This window comes from Alosa pseudoharengus, unplaced genomic scaffold, assembly GCF_046254945.1.
Source record: "Alosa pseudoharengus isolate Yale_2024_CS ecotype anadromous, Long Island Sound unplaced genomic scaffold, YU_APseudo_1.1 YU_APseudo_1.1_scf_10, whole genome shotgun sequence".
NCBI lineage: Eukaryota > Metazoa > Chordata > Actinopteri > Clupeiformes > Clupeidae > Alosa > Alosa pseudoharengus.
Window position 1 is genome coordinate 9496210 of NW_027468565.1, and position 21657 is coordinate 9517866.

The 21657-nt window shown below is 41.8% G+C and overlaps 1 protein-coding gene across 3 annotated transcripts in view; it reads left to right on the forward strand.

Annotated features, from left to right (window-relative positions):
• The window catches only part of ano5a (anoctamin 5a), a 45653-nt gene extending 26460 nt beyond the window's left edge, over positions 1-19193 (forward strand). For 2 of the 3 annotated variants that reach the window (XM_076262862.1, XM_076262870.1), the window contains 18 exons: positions 251-364; positions 1797-1865; positions 2365-2649; positions 2961-3080; positions 3363-3478; positions 5055-5189; positions 5955-6060; positions 6575-6635; positions 7102-7253; positions 8026-8106; positions 9791-10019; positions 10305-10486; positions 12538-12635; positions 13084-13214; positions 14188-14393; positions 15829-16031; positions 16135-16240; positions 18345-19193. In XM_076262862.1, coding sequence (XP_076118977.1) covers positions 251-364; positions 1797-1865; positions 2365-2649; positions 2961-3080; positions 3363-3478; positions 5055-5189; positions 5955-6060; positions 6575-6635; positions 7102-7253; positions 8026-8106; positions 9791-10019; positions 10305-10486; positions 12538-12635; positions 13084-13214; positions 14188-14393; positions 15829-16031; positions 16135-16240; positions 18345-18566 — 2616 coding nt within the window. In that variant the 3' untranslated portion in view covers positions 18567-19193. Of the gene's footprint in view, positions 1-250; positions 365-1796; positions 1866-2364; positions 2650-2960; positions 3081-3362; positions 3479-5054; positions 5190-5954; positions 6061-6574; positions 6636-7101; positions 7254-8025; positions 8107-8684; positions 8760-9790; positions 10020-10304; positions 10487-12537; positions 12636-13083; positions 13215-14187; positions 14394-15828; positions 16032-16134; positions 16241-18344 lie in introns of all 3 variants that reach the window. The other variant, XM_076262867.1, reaches the window with a different exon arrangement.
• Positions 19194-21657: the final 2464 nt, after the last annotated feature.

Genomic DNA, 21657 nt, shown 5'->3' on the forward strand with positions numbered 1-21657 from the left:
AGCGCTGCTGTGTGTATGAGAACCAGGCTTTAAGAGTGTGTGATCTGAATCATAACAACCTGAGCTATATTTGCAGTGAGACTCTGTGGCATGCTGTTCAGAGGAGACCTCTGTGGAGAGAGACTTTTGCATCTGCTTGAATGCTGACCAAGTATGGCTAACCCTGGTGGGCTGCCAGGCATTTCAAACACCATTATTTTGGATATCTAATTTGCTCTGTGTGTGTGTGTGTGTGTGTGTGTTTACACAGGTGGACAAGCAGCAGCAGAGCAAAGACTCTGTGTTCTTCAGAGATGGCATGCGGCGGATCGATTTCGTTCTCTCCTACGTGGACGACAAAGAAAAAGACGCCGAGAAGAAGCAGGTGAGCTGAGCTCTGCCTGTTGCGGTTGGAATGACCTGTGCCCAGAGTGACAGCTGTTCTCCTGCCCGGTCTCATTATGGGCGTCTTATACGTCATCTTGGCCTATGATCCGGATATTCGTCTATCGGTTTATTGTTTTATCAGTTTTGACGTATTGCTGTTGACTGTTCCACTGATAACATGGATGTTCTCATGTTCTCATGGACCCAGGTCTAACCCACAAGGTGTTACATAATGCCTTACAGACAAACCTACACAGACAGAAGTATTGAAAAATCACACAACACTACTTATTTCATTCCAAAATCAGACATTAGAAATTGTAAACCAATAATGCATATTGTATTGACACCTATGCTACATTTTCATTAGCAGAAAGATAAAAGATGTGCAGAAAATGCGTTCATTTAAAGCAAAGAGAAACGGGAGGCTGTGAGCGTTCGTTTTACCTCAGCAAATTTGCTGGTGTTGTTTATCTGACAATTTGTCTTGCATGGATCAGTGAAACTGCACCAGTCTCATGTGGCCTGGTGCATTAGGGAAAGATCAATACGTCTGCACTCAGAGCCTCACAATGAACCAAACTGAGAGGTCTAATAGTGAAAAGCACACAAAAATCCTACACTCACCCTCCAAGACAAGCCAAAGAAAGTAAAAAGTAAAAAAAAAACTCACTGCAAAGGCAAGTTTATCTCCAGAGATAGGCACAAAAACACACAAAATAGTTGGAATAGATGGAACACACATAGAAGGGATATCACCTTCAACTAAACACATGCAAACATGTTTTACTCCCAACAGTTTATAGACTCAGATTAGGTAAACACATGCTAGAATTTACTTACAGTCTCAGTTCAGAACTGAGACGCTACCTCTACTGCGGCCAGCTTCACACTGCTTTACACTCTTTCATCCTCTCTCTCCCTCTCCATCGCTTTCTCTGCCTATCTTTCTCTGTTCCTCTCCTGTCTGCCTCTCTTTCTCTCCATCTCTGTGTTCTGTTCGTAAACGTGTGTGAGGGTGCCACAGGATCACACACCCATGTGTAAACACTCTGTGGGTGGAAATACCAGCTGTCACACAGCCGTCTTACCCAGAGAAGTACAGAAGAGCGGTGTTGGTGAATGACTACGCTTGTGTGTTCTTCAGTTTGTCTTTTTGTGGAAGTGTGTGTATGTGTGTGTGTGTGTGTGTGTGTGTGTGTGTGAATGGGGGAGGAGGCAAATTGCTGGATACCCCAGGGTCTCTGACCTAGCTGGGAAGCACACTTCCTGAAAAAGTTTGTATTTCCAGAAAAGTATTGTTTTCCTTCAGTCTGTTATCAACGTTGCCTTTTTATTTCCTGTATGCTTGAATTCATCACAGACTGTCAAGACATGTTTATTTTATTAAAGTTCTCTGTGTGTTTGTGTCTGTGTGTGTGTTTCTGCAGGAGAGGAGAAAGGTGTATGAGGCTAACCTCCAAGAAGCTGGACTTGAAATGGAGACAGAGGACAAATCGGTCAGTGTGTGTGTGTGTGTGTGTGTGTGTGTGTGTGTGTGTGTGTGTGTGTGTGTGTGTGTGTGTGTGTGTGTGTGTGTGTGTGTGTGTGTGTGTGTGTGTGTGTGCGTGAGTGTGTATCTATTATTGTGCTTTGGCACATGCTAGGTGTGTTTTTATGTGTAACGACAGCATACCACAGACAACACAAAGAAACCTTGAACAAAAAAAACAACAAAAAAAATTATACCATTCTTGCGCATTCACTCACACACACACACACACACACACACACACACACACACACACACACACAGTCTTGTTATCATGACACAATATTATGTCTCACAATTAAATATTATGCCAGTGAAAGTACTGTATCACATTCATAATAACCAGTCAGATTTAACAAAAATGATTATTATTGATTAATGATTATTACTTTGTCTTGTGCCATTGCGTATGTATGTATATATGTATGTCATTGAGCTGATGTGCTCATTTACCATCATATTGTCAGGAATCTGAGGATGGCAAAACGTACTTCCTGAAGATCCACGCGCCCTGGGAGGTGCTGGCCACGTATGCCGACATCCTGAAGATCAAGGTGCCCTTCAAGGCCAACGATATCCCAGAGCACCGCGATGTGCCACTGTCCTGGCTCTGCACGCCGTTCCGGCTGCCCACCCACGTCATGCACCCTGAGCCCGACTACTTTACCTCGGCCTTCGACAAGAGCAAGACCGATTTCTTCCTCATCGACGACAAGGACACATTATTCCCCCCGTCCACACGCAACAGAATCGTAAGGAGATAATGTTGAAACCCATATTATGTAATAAGAGACTCTGCACTGCATATTTGACATGATGAATGTATTATTATTATTATTATTATTATTATTATTATTATTATTATTACAAATTATTCTATTTTTTTTTACTTTTGTGTGTTTCAATACAGTGATTGCATCATTAGCTCTATGAAAAGTACATACAGTTAAATAATTGAGTATCTCAGCTTGCGCACCCTCGTGCGCCGGATATGCTGACCTTTGGTGTTTACAGATAGAGCAGAGAATTGGCGCCTCATTTTCCCCGTCCTCCCTTTATTTAGGTTTATTACATCCTCTCCCGCTGCGCTTACCAGAACATTGACTGCCAAAACAACGACAAGAAGGGCATCAAGCGGCTACTCAACAACGGGACCTATTCGGCCGCCTACCCCCTGCATGATGTAAGAGATGGGGAGAATTATGCTCCTAGTTGATGTGGGCAGCAAGGGTCAATCCAGGATGTACAATTTAAGACAACAATGCCCTTCTGTTTTCTTGTGTCTTCATATCATATGCCCTCGATAAATAAAATAGTGATGCTTTAAAAGAATACATTCCTGGCTGTATCATAAGTTTGAAAAACCTTTGCATGTGACTGTGTGTTTATGTATGTACATCTCCCTGTGTGTGTGTGTGTGTGTGTGTGTGTGTGTGTGTGTGTGTGTGTTTGTGTACGTTCACAGTGCAGGTACTGGACACAGTCTCGAGACGATAACTGTGAGAATGAGAGGTACAGCCTCTACCGATACTGGGCCCAGTTTTTCCGCTTCTACAAAGAGCAGCCGCTCAACCGCATCCGGTAAGAACAACAGGATATGCCTTACATACACCGTAGGATATCCAACATTTGGCAGGATATTACACGTCATCAACCAAGAGTTAACAAGGTCTGTCATACCCTGTGTCCACAAATATGAGGGATTTTTGCACAAAATAATCTGATGACGTAAAGCATAAAATCATTTGAAAATAAATGTCATAGAATGTTGGTTAAATCTGGATTTTCAACAGTGTTTTTTTTTTTTTTTTCAAAAGCGCACTAGGACCTTGTTAATTCTGAGATGATGCTACAGTGAACTTCTGAATTACAGTATAGAAGACGCTGTGTATTACCGTAATTTCCCCAGACTATTAACCGAGGTTTATACATTGATTTTGCAAAATTTCTTTATCTTTGAGGTCAATACATGATGATGGGCTATACGTGGGAATGCATTTCTTTTCTTTATTCTTCTTTCTGATTAAAGCACAATCTAAGTCTGATGTATTGGGCTATTGGGCACTGCGGTTAATACATGGGTGTTGCGTTCTAATTTGCATAAAACATGCCCGTGGTTAATACACAATGTGGCTAATACATGAGAAATTACCGTAGTACAAGGTATTTTTAATATTGTGAAAACATTGTGGGTAATGCAGTTCATTTTTGGCTACATTCATTGCCCAAAGTTGTCAAATGACCTCATTACCCATACATCTACTGCACGTGACAACTCGCACTCGGTCGTTTGTTTTACAGTTTTTACTCTTTTGTTTTTCAAAATCCAGCGCGAAATTAAACACTAAACAGCAACGATAGTCTGTAGAGTATAGCCTTACGTTTGATGAAGGGATTTCCTTAATGTTAAATAATAATTTGGCCCTTGCTAAAACGATGCACAAATTATTAGCCAATTATTTTGTTCATATTCACTCAGACTTGTGGCATTATAGGTTTCTGCATTAGGTCTACCGTTGGAACAAAATAAACCCAGAGAGTTCATTGATATGTAGGCCTATTTTATTCTTATAGGCTATATGAGAAAAGGCCAAGAGTGTCTTAAGCACTGTTTTATTTTATTTTGGTATTGTCTTACCTCAACAAGGTTACAGCTCCATGAAAACAATCAGATATAACTCTATAAAATCTATAAAGTCTATAAAAAAATATGTTGTATTTGGTTGCTGTGTTTGACTGAAATGTAGACTATTCTTTTTTCATTTCAATACAGTATATGAAACAAACCTCAGTTTAGATAATCATATTCACACATTTTTTTGCCTAATTGACAACCATGACCATGATAACTGATAATATAAAATTAATGTGCACCTTGAGCAAATGATAAAAAATCTTTCAGAATGCTTTCCATTCTTGAACTGCATCGAATTACATCGAATCGCATCGCATCGTACTGAATCGTTTTTTATGAACATGTATCTTTTCTTGTATCGAATCGTGCCCATGTTTCTAGATGCGAATTGTATCGTCTTTTACATGAGAGATTCACACCCCTAGAAAACACTGATGTTTTTCACATAATCATGTCCTAATAATACTTCACATAGCGGATTCTTCACTAAGTGGATGGTGTTTGTATGTGTGTGATTGACAGCAAATACTATGGTGAGAAGATTAGCATCTACTTTGCCTGGCTGGGCTTCTACACAGAAATGCTGTTCTATGCTGCTGTGGTGGGAGGCATCTGCTTTGTCTACGGGGCCACCACTTACGACCAAAGTACCTGGAGGTGAGGACTAAGACTGAACCAGGACAGGTTTAAACTTGTGCAGGACATAACACAAATTCCACATCCAAACCAGCTCTGCTGTATGTAACATAGCTCTCCAGCACTGAATTGAGTACACTAATGCCTTCTCAAACAATTTGCCTTAGTATCAGAGACATTGTAGTTTTGCATTTTGGATACTATTTCACTGACATATTTAAACTGGGTGTCCACAAGAATCCTATTCAAATTGTCACTGAGGCCTTTTAGTAAAAGTCACAGGGACTTTCAGTTCAGCTCTGGAAATTGAATAAACAAAGAGTGACGTACACCGAAACACTATTAGGGAAGTACTGACTTCTGGTCATAAACTTAACATTGAAAAGAGAATGTTGCATACTCTGGCTCCAGATATTACATTACATTACATTACATTTGGCTGACGCATTTTTAGCCAAAGCGACTAACAACATGGTAAACAGTTTAAGTTTTAAAGCAATTCTGAACAATTTTAGGACAATTTAAAAAACGGTAGAGTACAGTAAGAATAAGTGCATCAATGAGTGCTGTTTTTAACAGTTACGTGTCAGTTCAAGACGGCTGGTGAGTGCTAGGATCAGCAAGACTTGTTGTAATATACTGTATATCCTATTTTTCAGCTCTGGAAATTGAACCACTGACCTCAGGACAGCCAGAGATTATGTGTAGTTGTTGTCTGATAATCATCTTCCCTATCTTCCTTATCTCCCTCACTTTCTCCATGTCTTGTTCTCTCTCTCTCTGCAGTAAAGAGATTTGCAGTGAAAACATAGGTGGACAGATTGTCATGTGTCCTCTGTGCGATAAGAAGTGTGGGTACTGGAAGCTCAACTCCACGTGCAACTCCACATGGGTTTGTTTGTTCATACATCCATACATCCATCCATCCATCCAATCATTTGTTTGTTTGTTCAATAATTCATCCATACATCCATTCATTCATTCATTCATTCATTCATTCATTCATTCATTCAACCTTCATTTATTATTCACCCTTCCCCTGTCAGAATGCTGACCACCAGGGCATACACATACCTTCATAATTCCCATACATGTACAATCTTACTTCAACATTACTACAAAACTGTTAAATGTACTTATTTCTTAGATCCACGTCCAAGGTAACATCATTTCAATATAGTTAGGAACGTCTATACTCTTCACATCAATACAATTACAATACTGTTAACCTCTTACTGTAACCACTGCATGATTCCTATTGGAAAAAAACGTGGTTTGGTTTATTTGACATTTGGCCAATTACTTTTTTCCAGATCCAAACATTTGATTGAATACATCTCTTATGTGGCCATTTTCAGATGTGCAGAGATTGTAAACTGTAAAACGTTTTTTTCCCCCCCTCACAGCAATCACACTTGTTTGACAACGTGGGGACAGTGTTCTTCGCCGTATTCATGGCTATATGGGGTAAGAGGCTTCATTTGCTGTGTAGCACCACCTGCTGGACAAGTTGCGTAATGCCAAAAGTAAATTGAAAGCTCACCAGCGGACGCCGTGTTTGGTGAATCCATACAGGATATCTAATCTCCTGTGTTTGACCAGCAGCTCTATCATTCTGGTACACACTATATAGGCATTTCCGCAGTTCCATTTAGTACAGTAGTGTAGCTCAGACCAAACCATTGATAATTACAGACAGCCAAAATGTTGCTTCAGGAGTGTGGAAGGATTAGTAATGTGATTAATTGTTTAGCTTTAACATTAACAACCTTATCCCAGAAGCATGGAGTCCACCTTTAGCTAAAGGGCACTGTTGTGTTAGGTGTGGCCCCTTTGAGTGTGAATAACAGTGTATAAACCATAGACTGTAAAGGTATAAACCCATTGCACCCTCTGGTGGTGTTGAGTGGTAATGCACGGTGTTGCCCTGCAGTGACTCTGTTCCTGGAGCTGTGGAAGAGGCGGCAGGCGCGTCTGGAGTATGAGTGGGACCTGGTGGACTTTGAGGAGGAGCAGCAGCAGCTGCAGCTCAGGCCCGAGTACGAGATCAAGTGCCGCAAGCGACGCCTCAACCGCATCACACAGGTAGCCAGTCAGTCATGTGTCAGTCATGTGCACTCAGCTTTGCTCTGTTTCTATACCATAGGATGCATTGTCTATAGACTATGCACATAGAGTGTTTGAGCTTGTCAACATGTTTACAGGACAAATTTTAAAGACTGTAGTTTTGATTGACTTTGATATTCTTAATTGATATCCATGTCAGTGTTTATAGATGCAGTAATGATAATGTTTACAGTGATAAATGTCCATATATCACTGTATTGTATGGGTAAAGTGTACATATTAATTTATATGTATAATGTGTATTAAATAAGTTACATCTTCACATATGTCTAATCTAATGGATAGGATGATTAACCTGTGTGATCAATCTTTCAGGAACAGTAGGCTGCAATTAATGGTGGTAAGATTAAAGACAGTGATATAGAATCCTACAAGGTTATATATACACTTGGCAGAAATATTGACTAGGGCAAAGAGTGCTAAACACCAACAGTTTGAACAAGGGAGAAAGTTACACAATACAGTTTGTCATCAGAGAGAGTAGAATGGTTATTGATCGGAAGTTACAGGGCAGCACCAGTTAGATGAAGAACATTTTTACATAATGTGCGTGTGGTGCAATTGAGTTAATCCACCTGCAGTGAGACTGAATGAATGAATTCAAGTTGATTTGAAGGAGTTCATAGACCCATCTATGCAAAGCAGCAGAAATTCTGTGGGGGTATGTGTTATGTAACACCCCACCCTTCCTCACTCTGTGTGTGCGTGTGTGTGTGTGTGTGACATGAAGGAGATGGAGTGGGTTCTGGACCGCTCCCCTGCTGATTTTCTTGGCAAGCTGTGCATATGCTGGGCCACAGTGGTGCTGTGGGTAAGAGGGGCATCAAACGCCTGGTGTGTGCCCAGTGTGTGCCTGCGAATGAGTGCCCGCTAGAGTGACCAATGGCTTGGCTGGCATGCTGACACCCAGTCTGTGTGTGTGTGTGTGTGTGTGTGTGTGATGACTCTGGCAGATCCTGGTTGGTAGTAAGAGGGGGAGACGTATAACTGTACAGTATCTGTAGTGCTGGTGAATCAGGGGAGTTCTTGCTGTTGTATGTCAGATTATCCTCTAAGGGATGCATTCTTAACAAAAATACAGCTAGAAAAGATCAGCTTCCCTTTATGAGATATTCATTATAAAACTATTCGGATTTCGGATCAATTCATCTCAGCCTTGTTGTCCAGAGGAACCCTTTTGCAATGCCAAAGATTGTAAACATAAAAAACCCATGACAACTGGTCTACTGTAGTAAGAGACTGAATGAGGAGAATCAGAGTGGTATGTGAAGGGTGTGTGAAAGACTAGCCAGCCTGCCTGGGTATAGCCCCCTGGAGGCTGGGAGTGCGGTTTGAGGCTAACGTGTGCTGACTGACTGATGGCTGCTTCTTGTTGCTCTGCCTGGGTAGGAAATGGAGCCTTACTTACCCCTAACCAGCCAGTGTGTGCGCAACTGTGTCTCCGGAGTCACCGTCTTATTCTGGGTGAGCACTGCATCTTTCCCCACAAAATCTTTACTTTTATCATTATCATCATCATCATCATAGGCCTATCATCATTCATGTCACCATATCTTCTGTCTAACTTAGTATTACCAAATTGAAAGTGCCAGGTAAAGTACAAAAGCATAAGGTTTACTGATAATTGGCTACCAATAATTATCAACCATTACTTTCTTTAAAGCCTAAATGTATTATTCAGTAATTAATACCAGTAATTATCCTACAGTATTATACTGCACACAATTAAGTTGAAGCTTATTCAAGCTAGCCACTGTTAAACAGAAAAAAGTTTGAAAGGGACTGTAAAGTAAAGTAAAAGTAAAGTGACAGTAACAGACCCCCACGATCAGCCACTGGCCAATAAGGAAGGCAGTGAGTCATAGCAGGTAAGAGCGTGTAGTTGCCCGACAGGTATGAGCCAAATGACGAGCATGACATCACACCTGCGCACCTCACCTGTGTGACCAGCATGGCTTCTGCCTGTTTTGGAGATAGTGTTTTTGTGTGTGTGTTTCACCATATTGCTCTTGATGAACTAGCACTGTGCGTTACCATCTTTCCATGCTCAACAAGACCCTAATGGTGAATGGCACCTGTAAGAGTTGGGTTTGTTCAAATAGTCAAGAGAGCTTCTTGTTCTTAACCATTCACGTCCACCATGTGCGGTGTAGTTGAGCAGGACCTGATGGAGAACATGCAGTACTACAGATCACCTGGAGCCAGGTTAAGAAACACTGAAATGTTGCATATTGGTGTTTAAGTTGTTAATATACAATGTTTTAAAAGTTACGTGTACACTCTCACATTACAAACACACACACACACACACACACACACACACACACACACACCTGACACATATCTATATACAAAAGATAGGACCAGTCTCTCTAGAACATATTAGGTTCTCATTTAATACCAATCAGGGCATGATGTATTCCAGAGGCAGTTGCTCTCTGTCCTGCTGTTATCTGCCCTGATGTATCTATGCAATTCTGCCTGTGTGCCACTAGATAATGCTAATCATCGCCTCCATCATTGGGGTGATTGCATATCGGCTGGCCGTTTACGCGGCGTTCGCCAGCGTCATGAAAGACGCGCCCACCAACAAGATCCAGCTGGTGGGATCCATCATCACGCCACAGCTGGCCACATCAGTCACGGCCTCCTGCATCAACTTCGTCATCATCATGATCCTCAACTTCCTCTACGAGAGAGTGGCCATCTGGATCACTGATATGGGTGAGAGAGAGGGGGATGGGAGAGGAAGACACAAAGGTCTAGTGAGGGAGAAATTGATTTGGAGCACTGGAGATTTTGAGAAGGAAGGAGGAAGATTTTGTAGAGTTTCTTTTATTTTTTTGTAGTTCTCTTGTGTGCTTATTTGTTTGAACTACCCATTTTCTACTTATATGATCACTATCACTTTTTTTCTCAAAGAGACAATAAAGTTTATTTATCCATCCGTGCCAGTTTCAATCCATCCATCCATCCCTCCTGACTTTACCTCCTTCCTCTGTTCTTCAGAAATCCCTAAGACCCACCTGGAGTACGAGAACCGGCTGACGGTCAAGATGTTCCTCTTCCAGTTTGTCAACTACTACTCCTCCTGCTTCTATGTAGCCTTCTTCAAGGGCAAGTTTGTCGGTTACCCTGGAGACCCTGCATACATGTTCGACAACAAGTGGAGCGGCCTGAGGAACGAAGAGGTACAACGCCCTCTGCTGTTCTTCTAGCATTATGACACCTCAGAATGTTAAAAATCATGTTCTTTCACTGTCACCTTGGTGATACCTTACAAAAAGGGTTCTAAATTAACACCCGCCAAATGCGGGTAAAAATTAATTTTGGCGGGTATTAATAAAAACTTACTAGCCAGTTTGACCGGTGATGCGTAAGGCATTACATGCATGATCCATAAGGCTCTGTTCTCGGTAATTTATCCTCGTGGCAGTACTTCCTACATTTCCCATGAACACTGTGCCGTAATAACATGACTCTCGCCAGATGAATTGCGAGAGTCAGGTTAGTGCCGTAATGCTACGTGATGACTTTTTATACGCCCATTGGCTGCGCGCAGTTTACAGTGAAACCCTTATGTATGGTGAAACCAGTGCGAGAGACCATGGAAACCAGAAAACACAAGGAAGAAGAAGAACGACCGGAGCATAGACTGAAAGAGGAGGGAGTTAGCTAGTAAAGTAAAGTAAAAAGTAGTGCTGTCAAAATTAACACGATTTTGACAGTGCGATCTTGCACTGTGCGTAGGGCACCAAGAGACAGAGGAGGTACCAACATTTAGCTAGTAAATAGTAGCTTTATTGCAAACTGTTTTTCACTCTTAGAGAAAGTTTACAATGTCAACATGCACCAACAGTTTGTGATTTATGTTGTTATGTTTAATATGCCACTTAAGAAGCTTTAGTCTTTAGGGAGAAAATTTTTCTTTTTAATCAGGATTAATCTAGATTAATTAATTTAATTGTTTTTAATCGTTTGACAGCCCCAGTAAAAAGTTAAGATTAAGCTAAATGCGGCAGTGGTTGGGACAGACTTCTGGAGGAGAGAAGAGGAATGAAGCAGGGGATGAGGAGATAGATAGATAGATAGATAGATAGATAGATAGATCCTCCATAAAATGATCAAATACATTCAGTGGCACTCATAATTTCTCTTATTTTCACCGGAAAAAAATGGGCTAATAGAAATTCTGATTGGCTAGTAACTTTAGAAAGTTTCAAGCCACATTGGCTGGTGATCAAAAAAGTTAATTTAGAACCCTGCTTACAAATTGTAGCTGGGTTAAATTTTAGCCTTTGGCTCCGAATCCCTTTCCCATTCAATGTTTAAACAACAACGGAAGTGGAGCGCATACACGCTGCTCGCACGCATAGACAGTAAAAGAAAAAAAGCTTGCTCGTCTGATGTAGCCAATGGAAGCATATCTTTGCAAAAGTTCTGTGGCTATTCTGTGTTCGTCCCATACAGTTCGTGCATGATTGTTCAAGGACTGAAAAATAATTGCTTTAGCTCAGGGACCCTTTCTCCTCCATAGCCTACTGGTGTAGCAATAGCGCTGATCTTGAGCCTCATGGAATGCATGCCATGCAATAGGACTGTGCATTACCTGGCGAAAAACAAAACCATTTTTGTCTAAATCATGGAGAGATTTCAGATGTGCAATAACTATAAAAGGCGTCTTCATAAGTTAGAGTGGTGTTGGTGATTGCTATTGAAAATGTTACAGCCGCATTGTCCACTGAAATCAAAACTTAAACTTAATTCTTAAGAATTCTTAATGATGGGTAATGCTAAAATTGTAACCTAAATTATTAATTGGACAAAAAGATTGCTTTTTGGGTTATAGGGCTACATAATATTGATAATTTAAATGTAAAAATCACATAGGCCTATATTTAGGAGGATTACCCTTGCAAAAAAGGGGTTAGGGTCTGTTTGTTTCAAATGAGTAGCCCTCCATATGATTTTGGGTCCTTCAGGTAGCCACCATTCCCAAAAAGGTTGGAGACCCGTGGTCTATCATAATAACTTTGTTCATACTACATAAACATAAACAACATCATCAGTCCTAATAGTCAGTATACTATAGTCATACCCATGTCAAATCCATATGGACTGGAGTATCAAGGCAAAATGACCAACACATTGTGTTTCTGTCACAATGCTAACAGCACTGTGTTTGAAGCTCCTATTGTTGATGCAGTCACCTGAGCTTGTTTGTCTGTGTGGGGTTATGCAGTGTGACCCTGGCGGCTGTCTGATCGAGCTGACCACCCAGCTGGTGATTGTGATGACAGGGAAGCAGGTGTGGGGGAACATCCAGGAGGCCCTGGTGCCGTGAGTACATCCTCCTCCTCCTCTAATTAGTTAACTCTCTAGCCATCACACTAATTAGTTTGCCCTCTGATGAAGGTTGCGTACTCCCCAACAGCTTTACTTTGTTTAAATACTGTTTAAATACTTGAGTTTCGGGCATAGTTTGGGTAGCCTGTCAGCTGACAGCCTAAATATGGCAAATCAGTGTACTGTAAATCAGTTCTTACTTTGAGTCACAGAAGGCTTTGAGAGTAGTACAAACTCTAAGCTACATTCTGGAGACTACACAGGAAATAGGAGAAATGTCTTGGTTTCTGTCTTAATGTGCAGGAAATAGAGAATCTTCCATTGTTAAGAGTCTGAACACTTTTCCCAACATGTCAGTGAGGATTGTCATGTCGTCAGTCATGAGTTAGCAGTTGTCATCAGGGATAATGATAATGGTGTGTGTGTTTGTGTGTGTGTTTAGGTGGCTAAAGAACTGGTGGGTGAGTCGAAGCGCCCGTAATCACCCTGAGAGTCTGTACAGCCGCTGGGAGCAGGACCACGACCTGCAGCACTTCAGCCAGCTGGGCCTCTTCTACGAATACCTGGAGATGGGTGAGCATGCCACACATACATACACACAGACAGACACACACACACACACACACACACACACACACACACACACACACACACAGATAGGAGAACGTAAACGCCACGATGAACGCCTGCAAGAGATAGAGAGAGAGAGAAAACAGGGACATTCACATGACACAAAGAAGCCAAAACTTTTATGAATAATTTCTAAATGTTGCACACACACCAGAGCTAGTGAGCAGAGCTGAGCGGTGCGAATATCCTGCTCCTCGCTCAGGTGGCTGTTCACTCGGCCGCTCCTCCGCTCAAATTCACGTCAGGCCGCTCCGCTCAATTTCGCTCCCCGCTCCACTTCAGAATCCTCCCGCTCCAGTGAAATCGCTCCACCATGCTCGCTCCAATTTAAAAGAGGGAGAAATAATCTACAAGCCGAATTCTCACCTTAGAAAACTTAAATCCCAAAGAACTAAGAGAAACGGCAATGTCACTCATACAACATGTATTGTAAAAGATAGCCTAATGCAACACCCACAGTGCAACAACGAACAAGCTTGGCAACGTACACATAAGCCTAAAACTAAAGGGATCAGTGGGATTAATTGCCTGAATAATACAGGTTTAGCATCCAAGTTTTACTTCAGCCTTACTTAAAGCATAGGCCATTCAAATTGCACACGTTTTCCTTTGCCATGCTTCAAACTCGTGGTGTGAGCGGTGCCGGAGCGAAATTGGAGCGGAACAGAGTGGCCGTTCCGGTCTCTAAATTAATAAGTGATCCGCGCTCCAACAAAATTCCATCCGCTCCTCTCCGCTCCTCGCTCGCTCCGCTCCGCAGCTCTGACACAGACATAACAATAATTCTTCAGATGTTTGCAGTCATCCTGAACTTCCCTGTGTTTCGTCCCCTCTGCCCCTCTCTCTCTCTCTCTTTCTCTTCTCCTCCTCTCTGCCCCTCTCTCTCTCTCTCTCCATCCTCCTCTCCCCTGCGTAGTGATCCAGTTTGGCTTCATCACTCTCTTCGTGGCCTCCTTCCCGCTGGCTCCACTCCTGGCTCTGCTCAATAACATCCTGGAGGTGCGCGTGGACGCCTGGAAGCTGACCACCCAGTTTCGCCGACCCATCGCCTCCAAGGCCCACAGCATCGGCGCCTGGCAGGAGATCCTCCACATGATCGCCGTCTTCTCCGTCGTCACCAACGTGAGTGCAGACAGAGAGACAGAGATAGATAGAGAGACAGGGAAAGCGTGAGAGAGACAGAGAGAGACAGAGACAGTGAGAGAGAGAGACAGAGAGAGACAGAGAGAGAGAGAGACAGAGAGAGAGAGAGACAGAGAGAGACAGAGAGAGACAGAGACAGTGAGAGAGAGAGACAGAGAGAGACAGAGAGAGACAGAGACAGTGAGAGAGAGAGACAGAGAGAGACAGAGAGAGACAGAGAGAGACAGAGACAGTGAGAGAGAGAGACAGAGAGAGACAGAGACAGTGAGAGAGAGAGACAGAGAGAGAGAGAGACAGAGAGAGTGGCCCTCATTTATCAACCGAGCATAGAAACCAGCGTAGATCTGAGCACAGAAGTCATCTTACGACAGGGCTCACGTGTGATTCATGAAACTTTCCTATCACTCCAATTCCAGCGTAAGAATAAACGTGTGTTGATAAATGTGGGGGCTGGAAACAAGTGTAATTTTAATATCACGCCCCTATATATGCTACTTTTATAGGCCTCGCCCCTAGAATTTACGACATGGAAGTGCCTTATACGTCCAAGAGAGAAACATTTGTGACCTCGAGATAGCCACAGTGTTGTTGCAAGCCCAACTGAACTTTGTTCATTTTGACAGCTAGGAAATGTCATCAAGAAAGTCAGGAAATTATGGCGATTTAAGTGAAACAGACTTTATTTTCGCAGAGAAAACACATACTACAAATACATTTATTACAAAACCATGTGACACTGCCATTTGCCCTTTGAACATAACACAAAATAATTTATGACTGAATTACTTTCTCTTCGACGCTTTCCAAAGAGAAAGTAATTCTCCACATACAGTAGCCTATGTCTATCTTGAGCCATCAAATGTGTCAACATAACAGGCTACATTACGGCAAGTAGGCTACAGGAGAAGTCTTATGTCCAAGATATTCCATGAATTTAACTCTTCAACTTTCCAATCCACCGCTGATTTACTGCTGCACAGTGCAATGCCGCCTGAAAAACTTGCGTACACGACTTGAGACTTGACGTGAGATTCGAGCGTAGCCACCGCTCACGTTCAAATTGATAAATGCCATGCTTTGCGTGGAAATGAGCGTATGCCTGTCCTACATCTGTTTTATGTCGTACGCACGTTTCATAAATGAGGGCCAATGTGAGAGTGGACGAGTTGGCCAGTGCCTCTGTGTCTTCTGTCATCTCCCTTGTTTATCTCTATCTTTCTGTGATCTCTCATTTCTGTGTTTGACATGTAGGCATCCTTCCCCTCTGCATTGTTCTACAGCTGATTGTTTTTATGAACTCACCGTATATATATATATATATATATATATATATATAAGGCATCCCTTAATTCCTTTAATTCCTTTGTTACTCTCTCTCTCTCTCTCTCTCTCTCTCTTTCTCTCTCTCTTGCAGGCATTCATCGTGGCGTTCACGTCAGACATGATCCCACGTCTGGTCTACCTGTATGCATATCACTCGGGCAACGAGCCCACCATGCAGGGCTACATTGACAACAGCCTGTCCATCTTCAACATCAGTCAGATCCCCATAGATAACCAACCAGAGCCTGAGGAGAACCCTGCCTGGTTCAACAGCTCCGCCATCACTACCTGCAGGTACATGATTGTCTGTGTGTGTGTGTGTGTGTGTGTGTGTTGACACTGTGTTTGAGTGTGGCTGTACCTGTAAAAAGTAACACACATCTTTCCTGTTCCTCAGGTACCGCGACTACCGCTACCCCCCTGGACATGACAAGGAATACGCACACACCATGCAGTTCTGGCACATCATCGCCGCCAAGTTAGCATTTATCATCATCATGGAGGTAAACACATACATACACACACACACACAAAGCATTGCAACCAGGGTTCTAAATTAACTTTTTTGATCACCAGCCAATGTGGCTGGTAACTTTCTAAAGTTACTAGCCAATCAGAATTTCTTCTAGCCAATTTTTTTCTGGTGAAAATAAGAGAAAAAATGATGAGTGCCACTGAATGTATTTGATCATTTTATGGAGGATCTATCTATCTATCTATCTATCTATCTATCTATCTATCTATATCCTCATCCCCTGCTTCATTCCTCTTCTCGCCCCCAGAAGTCTGTCCCAACCACCGTCGCATTTAGCTTAATCTTTTTACTTTTTACTGGGGCTGTCAAACGATTCAAAACAATTAATTTATTAATCTCTTATTTTGAAATTAATTAATCTAGATTAATCTTGATTAAAAAGAACAATTTTCTCCCTAAAGACTAAAGCTTCTTAAATGGCATATTAAATACAACATAAATCACAAAATGAATGAGTAACCACAAAGGTAAAAGTAAAACACTTTTATATTATTTAAATGACAATAATGACACAGTAATTTTGTTTTAAAGTATGAATTTCTTAAGAAATATTACTCATTTGATGCTGTTTTGTAAATGGTGCACTGTCACTTTAAACCCATTGTGTTCACACATTCTCATAATGATCTTTTTTTTACCAGCTCCATGCAAATATAGCCTATGGCTAGTCCGAAAACTCTAACATTGTGTAGCATATAGCACAATATTAACAATGATAAGCATGATGTTAAGTTGGTATCAACAGCTTTCATTCCTTTAGAAATAGAAGCATGTAATGACATGATGCTAGCTAGACATATTCTGTTTGCAATTAAAAGAGAATTATGAGCTTGGTAGCCGGCCACCTAGTTAGCTGAGTGGATGCATTTCAATCGGCATATCATGTGCTTCATGTCAACAAATTATTGAAGACTTCTAGACTGACCAGTTTCATTACGCAAAGGCAAAGACAACTCTTTATATTCTTGTCCATTATCCAAATCACAGAGCAAAGCCCTGGCTCTGGACCGTTTAACTGGTCAGTATGGGAAGCGGATTAATGGGCGATCTCCTCTAACCTCGTCTTTGTTGCTTTCAGTATTTCGTTTCTTATTAAAAAGAAGATATCAATTAACATCCACAATGACAAGCCAGCTGGAACCTACAACTCATTTTCCCTCTCGTGCGTGCTCAGACAGGTTCTCAATTAAATGAGGTAGCATATGTTCAAGTTGGATCTTAATGAAGAGGACCCGAAAAGTATTATCTTTATGTAACATGCTGTTGGTGCATGTTGACATTGTAAACTTTCTCTAAGAGTGAAAAACAGTTTGCAATAAAGCTACTATTTATTAGCTAAATGTTGGTACCTCCTCTGTCTCTTGGTGCCCTACGCACAGTGCAAGATCGCACTGTCAAAATCGTGTTAATTTTGACAGCACTACTTTTTACTTTACTTTACTAGCTAACTCCCTCCTCTTTCAGTCTATGCTCCGGTCGTTCTTCTTCTTCCTTGTGTTTTCTGGTTTCCATGGTCTCTCGCACTGGTTTCACCATACATAAGGGTTTCACTGTAAACTGTGCGCAGCCAATGGGCGTATAAAAAGTCATCACGTAGCATTACGGCACTAATGGTGCATTCAGAGCACCTCGGAATGACAAGGACAAAGTTTTTCCGAAGCCCATGAATGCTAGGAAACCTGACTCTCGCAATTCATCTGGCGAGAGTCAGGTTATAACGGCACAGTGTTCATGGGAAATGTAGGAAGTACTGCCACGGGGATAAATGACCGAGAACAGAGCCTTATGCATCATGCATGTAATGCCTCACGCATCACCGGCCAAACTGGCTAGTAAGTTTTAATTAATACCCGCCAAAATTAATTTTAACCCGCATTTGGCGGGTTGGCGGGTGTTAATTTAGAACCATGATTGCAACCTCACAGTAACACTTACGCATTGAGAATGAGATACATACTGATGCTCTAAACTAACATACTTTGCAAATAAGGTGTGTTTGATAGTATATTGAACTTTCCCTCTCTTTCTTTCGTTCTTTCTTTCTCTCTCTCTCTCTTCTGTCTGTCCTGCAGCATGTGGCCTTCCTGGTGAAGTTCTTTGTGGCGTGGATGATTCCCGACGTGCCGTCGGACGTGACGGCCCGTATCCGGCGGGAGCGCTACCTGATCCAGGAGTACCTGCAGAAGTACGAGCTGGAGAAGCTCAAGGTGCAGTTGAGCCTCAACGGGGAGTGCACCTGCCCTTCAGAGTCCGTCTCCGTTAGCATGCGCACACCTGTGCAGGCACAACTCTAGCCCTGGCTGATATGCTTACACACACACAACACACACACACACTACACAAATGCCCCTCACTCCAGCTCACTCCACACACATATTCACAAATGTCTCTTATTTGTTGTAACCTCTCTCTCTCTCACACACACACACACACACACACACACACACACACACACACACACTACAGGAGGCCTGGGACCTGCAGTGTGCCCAATACCTGCTGAACTGCACCACTGTCTGTCTGAATAGCTGTGCTATGCCACCCTCTGACAGCTGCCAGGGGTGGATATGGATCCTGCTGACGTACATGGCGGCCTGAACTCCTCCTGCTGCAGTGTGTCTGACTCTGAGCACCCGTCTCTGCCCCTTCGCCTGTCTGTCTGTCTGTCTGTCTGTCTGTCTGTCTGTCTGTCTGTCTGTGATGCTAGAGGAATCGCCTCAGGATCACGTCTGAGCTGCGTGATTGTAGCCACATGTAACAGGACTACACCACCAGGGGGAGTCAGAGAGCTCATCCTCCATATCACTTTTGGTTGACCTTGGGTGATAAAGCTGATTGATGACCACACACACACACACACACAAACACAAAGACACACACACACACACACACACACACACACACACACACACACACACACACACACACACACACACACACACACACAGTGTACACCGTCGGTTCCTCTGATGTTATTTGTTGCCTTATAACCTGATGTGACCCCAGTGTCACATTGCCTTAACATAACTACACTGATACATCAGATATAATCAACACTAGTGATGTTGCTAGCAGCAATGTGTCTGAATGTGAAGTGGGCTAAAGGAAAGGGGTAAGAATCTGAATGGATGGATTGCTATTTGTTTTACCGCTCGTCACCTGCTAGGACTTTGGAATATGAGTGGCATAAAACAGAAAACCTTTCCAGTTTTCACCATAGGACTAACCTGTCAGTGTGGGTGAAGTTTCTGAATATTTCTTTCAAAGCCCCTTAACCATGAAGTGCCACGTCATCAAAGTAGTGAAACACAAAAATGATCATTCTATTTATTTAAAAAAAAAAAATTGTAGAAAAGTAGATAAAAAGATGTTCTATCACATTGTAAACATTAGCAATTGTAAAGACTTCAGATCCAACCAGAGTCGCCTGCTTTGTACTACTGGTGGTTTCTGTAGCAGAATTCAGGAGTTCCACTGTAACTGCTACGTCACCTAGAGGAAGGGACGGGGGGAATCAGTACTCACCTCATGCAACACTGTCTCAGAGCCAGGCAGCCTCCTGCTTGGAAATTCAGCACTTGTGAACCACAGTAGCTTCCAGCTATCCAACTAGTCAACCAAAGATGTAGACTAGATAGCATGCGGATTGTGCTTGGAAAAAGAGCTGTCATGCATACAGTTTAAGGGAAAAAAAATGTTAATGTGCTAAAAGTTTTACAGAACAAATGACGGATACTTTGTTGTCATAAGCAAAATGTTTATTGTTGACTCGGTTCATTCTTATTCTGTGTTTTTACTTAATTTCATATATATATATATATATATATATAATATATATATAGGGTTTTTTAAATTGACAGATTATGAGTCTGTTTGTGCCATGATGTGGCATTTGATTCAGTATTGCAGAAGTATAGTCAAGTTCTTCAATGCTAATGGTTTTGTTCAAGCACGCAATCACAAGTTCGTATTTTCAGACTTTCTCTCAGAGCTGTGTCTAGTTATTGTTTTACTAGAGAGTCCTTAAAGCAAGGTTGCTCTTCTCTTACTTAACACTTAGACATATTGCATATTTCAAACTATAACTTCAGGGGTTTAGATAAATAAGCCAGAAGCCATAAAAAATATACATTTTTATTTGTGCATGGATGGTTGTTTAGAGATTTCAGTCTTTGAGTCTGATTGTGACAAGTGTGTGTGTGTGTGTGTGTGTGTGTGTGTGTGTGTATGTGTGTGTGTGTGTGTGTGTGTGTGATGTTAGTCAGTCACTTAATAGTATGTCTGTTGCTTGTGCCTTGATTTACCAAATGAATAGACTGAACTGTCCAGCGTTAATATCTCTGCGTTACTGTCCAGCGTTAATATCTCTGTCTCTTTCCCACAACAATTATGAGATTAGCTTTTGTTGTTTTGCACTCAGCACTTAAAGAGAGCATGAAAGGCTGAACAGTGATCTTTAAGTCAATGCTAAGGGACAGGAAGATGACTAGACTTGATTTTGAATCACTACCCTTTGCCACTTGAATCTTGAATTCTACGATGGCATTACGGCTGTATATTGGAGCTACCTGGTGTGGGAGTTAACATGCTCATTAGTGAATTAGTGTTATGTTATTAAAGCTTAGAAAATATAAGATGGAAAGGAAATATTCTCTGCTGCAGTACAATGACTGATAGATTTGTGCTTCCTTTTTTTTTTATAGTTCCTAGTATCAGGGGTAACTTGGCCAAGCAACTGTTGATGATGGCATGGTGTGTTCGCTATTTGAATTCTATGCCTTGACCTGTGAGAAACTAAATACCTTTCAATGCCTTATCTTATAATCTTTATCATTTTGTATTATTATTCATGCCATTTATTTGGAGTTATTTAATTATTTTACTTTTTTATTTTGATTTGGTTTTTATAGGTTTAAACATGTACTATGTTCACGTTATGTATGTATGTTAAAGACATGAGATTTACATTAAGTAACAGAGTTCACCATATCCAAGTGAAGTTCTTCAGTTAAGATGTTGATGTTTGATATCATAGTGGCACACAGCCTGTCCACATAGCTGGAATGTTCCCTCTCTATTGCATTGCTGTATGTTATCCATGGAATCACAAATAAAATTTCTGCAAATCTGTTGTGATATTTCCTAGGATAATTGCTTACTTATTTGATTAACTTACACACAGCCAAATTACTTGTTTCTTGAGGGAGGGGAGTCCAGAGAAAGTGCAGCCAACCATGTGGCCCCATTTGAGGCCGCCCAGTCCCTCTGAACCGACGTGAAAGATCATAGATACATAGGCCTGTGTGGATACAAACAATATCATTTCTGTGTGCGCCTGTTCGACACGTCATGACTTTGTTCCATACACGATTGTCATTCATCCTT